General features: G+C 39.8%; 1 protein-coding gene across 1 annotated transcript in view; it reads right to left on the bottom strand.

Moving 5' to 3' along the window:
• Nucleotides 1-6,951: 6,951 nt before the first annotated feature.
• Nucleotides 6,952-8,215, bottom strand: part of IMPG2 (interphotoreceptor matrix proteoglycan 2) — a 65,697-nt gene continuing 64,433 nt past the window's right edge. The window contains exon 20 of the mRNA XM_063127630.1: nt 6,952-6,991. Coding sequence (XP_062983700.1) covers nt 6,952-6,991 — 40 coding nt within the window. The remainder of the gene's footprint in view (nt 6,992-8,215) is intronic.

Below are 8,215 nucleotides of genomic sequence, written 5' to 3'. Positions count from 1 at the left end.
GGAATAGCAAAAACTGTCCAAATTAGATGAATCCACAAGTAACCCAACCTGTGTGTACAGCTTTTCAACAATGTGTTTAATGTTTAAGGACGTAGTTGCTATATAAAAGACAAATAATAATCCCATGGATTCTTGAAACAAAAAGCATTTTATTGCAGTGAAAAATAAACAGGTATTATATACAATAAGAAAAATGTTTCCTGTATACACAATGAAATATTCATTTTTCAGTATGACCAGAACCTCTTCAAGGCTAGCATTCAGAAAATCAGGAGCTATTGTTGAACTGCGTAGGTCACACAACACAGATTTGGCCTATCCTGTAGAGAATTTTCTCCTAAACTATTTGCTACATTAATTTCGATCAAAGCCTGCAACCAGATTTTAAGTCTGCAATCAAAGTTCAACACTTATAAATAAACCCACTTATAACTAAAATTCAATTTATTTGTATAACTGAAGCTGTATCTGCACTTAGCTTACATGTTATGTAGTATTCGTTTGCATTGCTTTCAGCACATTCGTCTTAGCAGGTTGTATTTCCTGTGCACCCATGAATTATAATTTTCTTTGCCCCTCTGCCTTCATTAAATAGACGAGGCTGGGGTAACTGAGCTGTGCCTTGAGATATTAGGACTAGAGTTCTTGTGTATCACAAGCTCATATTTTAAAAAGCAACAAAAATCAATCAATCAATCACAAGAATTGTGCTAAAACACACTCCTGCCATAACTGTGTAATGGGCAAGCAATTTGAAAAGCTCTACTTAGACAAGTGTGCACTCAGCTCAACCCAACTATGACAACCTTTATGGCAATGTTTTCTTGAGCTATATATTATGGTGATATAGAACATCATCAGACGGGTGGATTTTCGTGTTTCCCTGCCATCATTATGGCCTCCCACTGCTGTCCCATAACAGCTATGGGGTATGTCTAGACCATGAGGGTGGAGGGGGAGGATCTCACAATATGCTGATCATAAGATCCTCCCCCTCCGTCTACATGCAGCGTGCGAAGTCCTGGGAGCAAAAGGACATCGCGCCCACCTTTTTTAAAAAATAAAAAATGAGCACAGGAGTGCTCCAGTGATAAAGGTACTTAAAAAACAAACAAACTCCCGCTCCCCCCCCCCCCCCCGTGCCCAGTTCCTGGCTCCTCACGGTTACTTGCGAGGAGCCGGGACAAACTGGAATAGCTGCCCACACGTCCTGCAGTCTCAGGATCATCCTGGGACCACGGGAAAAACTGGGACTAAAGTGTAGGGCAATATCCCGGGGAGATGCAGGGATCTTCCCTGCCTGCTTCCGGGATCCCCTGTGCATAACGTGGATGCACAGGGACAATCCCCGGGATATCGCCCCATCTAGACATGTCCATTGTCTCTTTACACAGGGAAAGAGGTAGTAGCAATGACCATGTGGCCCATTCAGGGGGCATTTATGTTGCGCCGCTTTTCCTGCACATTGCAGGAAATGGTGGCACATTCCATTTTTTGAAAAACAGACAGATTACAAAGGGTCTATTTTGTGATGGAAAAATGAGCAGAAGTAGTGGGAGGCACGTGGGAGGCGGACGTTGTTGTGTAAAGGATGCACACACATCTGTAAGTGGGCAGTAGCGAGCATGCGATAAAACACTCGTCTGATGACACTCTTAGGCCTTAGCTAGACCTAAGGATTATCCCAGGCAAATGGAGGGGTCATCCCTGCTTGCTCCCGGGATCCCCTGTGTGTCATTTGGAAGTAGAGGGATGTATCCTGGGATATCCTGGGATATAGGCCTGGTCTAGCCATGGCCTTAAACTCTTTAAACTGGGATGATTTGTAAGTAAGATTACTCTGTGCCTCAATTCCAGCTGTGCTTCTTGCAGATGCCACAGGGAAAAGGCACTTTAAATTCACCCCAACTGAAGATTCATGTGCAGCAAAGCAATAGTGCAGACAAGCCCTAAATGGCAAATTACTGGTAGAGTATGAAGGCAGACAAGAAGGGTGAAGAGCTGAGTAGTTATTCCACAAGCACCATTTTATATAGTAATGCATTTCAGAGTCAGATCCCAGGTTCCCCCTCCAGATGTACTGCAACTCCCACCATCCCCACTGGTCGTGATGGCTGGGGATGATGGGAGTTACCATCCAACACATCGAGAAGGCGCTAGATTGGGGAACGCTACTCTAGGGGTATTCTTCCAACTGAAAGAAATGTATGCTAGAGAATTCATCATTCTCCTTATTGAGCTTCTTCTGCTCAACTGAATTGCAATAGTTTTGGGAAACCCAAAGTTGCAAATAGCATGGAGGCATTTTAAGGCTGTGGGATGGTATTGTACATGTGAAGATATTGAATGCTGATCACAGTTAAAACAGAAGCTATTCTTAGTGTGGGGACCACCCACATTAGTTTGCATCATAGCTTTGAATGTGCCTTGATTCTCCACAAGGAATATGACTACCAGAAAAACAGTACACTTAAAAAGAGGAGAATAACTAGATGTCCTGGATTTGAACCAGAATGATTTTTAGCATAATCCCTCCACTCGGGGGTATAACCCACTTCTATGCCAAATGGTATCATATTGTGGTACCAACTACTTTACATAAGTATCAATGATTAAAGAAACTAAAAGCCAGAGAGCCAAGTCAACTGTGCATGTGAATTCCCAGGATAAGTATTTATCGCTTATTGCTATCTGATGAGTTCTCAGTTGGAAGTGCATAATAAAGTTTTGCAGTTCTCTGATGGAGGTACATAATAAAAATTTCGCAGCACTTGCCCTCCAGCAATATTAATACATTGTTGGGACAAGTCCAGAATAATCCCAACCAAGGCTAGATCTACACCAAGCAGGATATAACACTTTGAAAGCAGTTTGAAAACTGTATATGTAATGTGTCCTGGGCCCGAACAGTTGTCAAAGTCATTATAAACTCTTATAAAGCAGTAGTGTAGATTCTGCCCAAGAAGAGGCCAATACAACCAAGAAGGGGGTGTTGTGAGGAGGAGAATCACCGTAGCAATTCCAAAGAAGTAAGAACTTCAATAACGTCTGTCTAGTCTAGTGGGTGAATGAGCTGGAATATAGTAAACCCTGTCCTATCTTCGATTATGGCCTATACAAAACCCTTATGAAAAAGTCTGTTAATGAGAAAAAAAGCAAGATACACAGTAAATACACTAACAATGCCTAAACTCTTTCTTTCTTTTTACTCTCCATTTATTTAATTAAACTTCTGTCAAAGTCAAACTCTTGTTAGTAAAAGAAAAAAGTTTTTAAATAGCGGTAGGATATTTAGTCCTTCTTGCCTCAAGTCATCAGTCTCAATGATATAGGTACAAAACTAGGATGCAGCCACTCTCCTATTTCTTTTGGTGGAGAGGGATAACTTCCTAGATGGATGTTCCAACTTCTCAAGGTTATGAATAGCATGAATGCCAACAGTAGGAACAACTAAAAGGTGCAACTGGCAATCAGACATTCTTTACACTGCAACCCTATGTATATACACTCATTTGTAAATCTCATTGGCCCTTTCTACACCTAAGGGTTATCCCAGGAAAATGGAGGGATCATCCCTGCCTGCTCCCAGGATCCCCTGTGTGGCATTTGGATGCATGGGAACGATCCCGGGATATAGGGCTGGTGCAGACATGCCTATGGATTCAACAGGACTTAGTCCCATGTAAAAGGGTATAGGACTACAACTTCAGTATGTTCTTCATAATAGTTTTTTTCTTATAAATTTATGATGGGCAAGAAAATCTAAATCTGCCTTACATGCACAATTTCTAGATAACCAACTACTGTTTATACTTTTATTAACTTTTATTAATGCACCAAATATTCCCTTTTATTAATGGACCAAATATTCCCTATTTCTGTGCAGCAACAGAAATAAATCTAGAAACTTGTCACATGCAACCCAGCATTTACCTCCCTACTAACACTTTTTAAACAGCAAAATGTAGCCCTCCAAAGCAGGGAACACCAGATAACATTTCTTATTTTTCTTTTTTATATACCAAAAAGAGAGAGGGGGGAAACATTCACAAGACAAAAAATAATAGTTACAGAGCAGTCTATGTGTCCGTTTTATTAAAATCAGCTCCTTGTTACAAGTGAGTGAAATTGACTTTCATGACCTTTGCAGCTCCATCATGGTCATCTTCCATGATGTTTGGTTGCATTCTGAAAATCCAAAGATAAACAGCCTTCCCTACATTTATCCATTCATTTAGAGGATGAGTGAATCCCTGCAACAGCAGTTAAGACCCATCCAATTCACTGAGAATATTAAAAGTAACTTTGCAGCCGCATCAGTGTGTCAGACCTCTAACAACACTATCCATCTTCATTTCCCGTGATCTTTCTACTGGATCCAGTTTTAAAGCAACTTCCTGAAAGGAAATAAAGGTAGCAGTGATTATTTAAGTACTTGTCAAAGGCTGCATACAGATGACACAAAGACCGGGAATGCAGATTGTACAGCTGTTGTTACCAATAGTACCCAAATTCACGTTTTCTGCCTGTGACACTTGCTATTGCCATTAGTCAAACTGACTTTGCAGCTTTTTACAGGACTTCCAGAAGAGCTGGAGCAAGTTTCCAGAAGTATCAACACCAATGCTGCAATAGTTATGCGTACACTTTGGTGTGACCAGTGTGTGAGTCACTATTGGAGTGTCTGACAAGTAGCCCAGTCTACCCTAGTGTGACCATATGAAAAGGAGGACGGGGCTCCTGTATCTTTAGCAGTTGCATAGAAAAGGGAATTTCAGCAGGTGTCATTTGTATATATGGGGAACCTGGTGAAACTCCCTCTTCATCACAACAGTTAAAGCTGCAGGAGCTATACTAGAGTGACCAGATTTAAAAGAGGGCAGGGCACCTGCAGCTTTAACTGGTGCGATAAGAGGAAATTTCACCAGGTTCCCATATATACAAATGACACCTGCTGAAATTTCCTTTTCAATACAACTGTTAAAGATACCGAAGCCCTGTCCTCCTTTTCATATGGTCACCCTAGTCTACCCCACATTTGCCTAGATAAATTCTGAACATTGCTTTATTTTTAGCACATAAAATATAGCTCTGTATATTTACTGTTTTATACTGTATGCTTTTATCTGTACACTGCCCTGAGATCTTATTGAAATAAATAAATAAATAAATAAATAAATAGATAGATAGATAGATAGATAGATAGATAGATAGATAGATAGATGGGTATGCATTCATTCATCCACTCATGTAATATCATAAAAAGTGTTAAGTGCAGGTTCCCTTAGGAGTGAAAGTGACTAGACCAAAAGCTGATCTAACCTTTCCCATTATTTCTTGTGAATTAAATGAAACCAAGGAGGATGGTTACAATGAGAAATCGGGAAGACAAAGAAACCTCATAATTTCAACAGAGAGACTCTTCCCTTTTCCATGACATTAATATAGTTATCAAGTTATGAATGCCAGGTTAGGGCTACCACCATGGTAGCAGTAATGGGAGAGCAGCTCCAGAGAAATAATTATCTTTGCACAACCTACATTTCCTTCAAAAGGTACAAGAAAGAACTTACTTTACTGACCACGTCTGGGAAATATAAATTCAATTTTTAAAGAAAAGTAATTCATAATTTCTAACAAGACAATGGTGCTCTGGTTATTGGGTAGTTTAGAAATGAAATATGTAAATAAATAGTGCCTTAGCCTGGTTGGAAGCTGCATCTTCTGACATGGCAGAACTAGGCATAGTTATTCAGCTGTTGAAGAATGGGCATTCTGCACATGCTCAGGAGCAATCTCATATTTAGTATTATTTCTAATGCTACAAAAACAAAAAGGAGAGTAACAAATTTGTCGCAGCATAATCTTTCATGGACTAGAGTCTACGTTATCATAGGCATACAATATTATGGCATAGTCTTTAAAGTGCTTACTGTTTTTGCTGTAAAACAGACTAGCATGGTTACTGCTCTGGATAGTGGCCTAATGCTATGCAGCCTTGACATTAAAAACAAGTTCTGGGACAGGGCATCAGTACGAAGAAAGCCATGTGAACCGTAAAGGAAATTTGGAAATACATCCATCCATTCAAAATTAAGGACATAAATGGTTGAAAATGCAAGTTTTAAAATCACAAATTGTGAGAGCCTGGGAGGACCGCCTGAGATTGAACTGGAGGCAGAACAAAGGAGAGATCTCACTCTGCTGGGTCTGCCTCTTTGCCAACACCCCCTCATCGCGCCAACTGGCTCGACAGTCCCCTCCTCGGGAGGAGGTGCTGCTGCTGGGTCTGTGCTGCTGCGGTGGCTGTACCACCGTACCGCTCTCCACCAGCCTTTCTCCCTTCGCTGCCAGCCAGAGTGCCTCACAATTCACTACTCGGCTTACTGCTTGTGTATATGGCATTCATGTCTTAACCTTTACTCCAGGAAATTTGTATAAGTGAAGCTGTGTGAGTTTTACACAGTGATGTATTTAAAATAAAGTACATCACTACGAGCTTTATATAACTTTTGCCAAAGGTAAATGCAGCAAAGAGTAGATATCATGAAAAGTTCCTATCTGCTCACTTATTATATCTCCCTATTTTGGCTGCTTCTGGGTGGAAGCACCAATACAGAATGCATAATATTTTTGCAGGCCATTGCATTTTAACATCCTTACTAAAATATAAGAACTAGTTTTGAGTGACCCAGAACATAGACCGGAGCTTGCAGACTACATTTTATCAACTAATATAACAGAATCATCAGAAGGTGTTCTAATGAATTTCCATCAAAGAGGCCAAATAGTTGGGTTACAGGCAGCTGGCACAGAATTGCACTGAGATTACAACACTTTAATATGACAAGCTTCCAACCTCTTACCATCCACAATAGCAAATATAATGTTCTACTAATGACTACAGGTTCTCTGTTCATTACCTTGTTGACTTCGTAGAATCAAGGACGACTAACTTGTAGGATTTGTGTTTCTGACAGCTTTCAAACTCCTATTTTAAAGGAAAAACTACTGAATATTAGCTAGTCTTAAACAAAGAAGCTGAACAGTCTCACCGGTTTTCTAAGATCCATTTGATCTTTCTGCCAAAAATGGCTCAGTTTTGACTAATGCTTTTAGATGGGCCCACTTCTACCTCAGAGCATTTAATTGTCTTCTTAAGATGTTAAAATAAAGCACGAATAGTTTGAACTTGTAACTGCACTAAAATTCAAGTCCACAATCAAATACAACAGCCTCTCTCTAAGCATAGTGGTGCCCGGAGATTCTAACAAATTGCTGAGTTTGCAGAAAGTTTTATATTCATATCAAATTTCTAATAATTTCAGAGGGACTTCAGCTCAGGTGACAGAGCACCTGCTTTTCATGAAGAAGGTTCCAAATTTGAACATTGCCATCTCCATGTAGAGCTAGTAAGAAATCCCACCTGAAAACCTGGAGAGCCACTGGCAGTCAGTGTTGACAATACTGGACTTGACAGACCAATGGCTCTGACTCCATATGAGGATTTTTCCTATGTTCCTAATACATGTTGTTATTATTATTATTATTATTATTATTTATTTATATAGCACCATCAATGTACATGGTGCTGTACAGATAACACAGTAAATAGCAAGACCCTGCCGCATAGGCTTACAATCTATGTTACTCAGTGGTAAAGCACATGCTTTGTATGCAAAAGGCCCCAGCCTCCATCCCTAGGTGGGCCTGGGAAAGATCCAAGCCTTAGCTGAACCCTATAGAACTGCAGCCAATCAGTGTAGACAATACTGGGCTAGAAGGACCAATTGGCTGAATCATTATAAGGCAGCTCCCTGTGTTCCTTCTTCACACACTGTTTATAGGTGGTGTGCATTCTGAAGTGTAAGGTATTGTTCTCGATGTAAAATGACTAGATGCTGTTATCTATTGAGTAGCAAAACATCTTATTGCTTTTGATTAACCTCACTTAGAAACCATGTTAATTTACAGTGTGTGACGGAGTTTGGTCAAACGAAATATAGGAAGCTGCTCAATAGCAGTTGTGACAGTTATAACATATATTGAATACATTTCTCTTTATTAATATAGATAAAGATATTATCAAATCACTGGGTTGTGAACAAAATTAATTTTAACAATAATTAAAATAAAATACAAAGGTAAAAACAAAGAAACTACTAAGCTAGGCATTAAAAACCACTATGAAATATAAACAACTGGGTAATTCTAA

This window comes from Elgaria multicarinata, chromosome 5, assembly GCF_023053635.1.
Source record: "Elgaria multicarinata webbii isolate HBS135686 ecotype San Diego chromosome 5, rElgMul1.1.pri, whole genome shotgun sequence".
NCBI lineage: Eukaryota > Metazoa > Chordata > Lepidosauria > Squamata > Anguidae > Elgaria > Elgaria multicarinata.
Note: the sequence above shows the minus strand (reverse complement) of the source record. Positions and strands in the feature narration are given on the sequence as shown.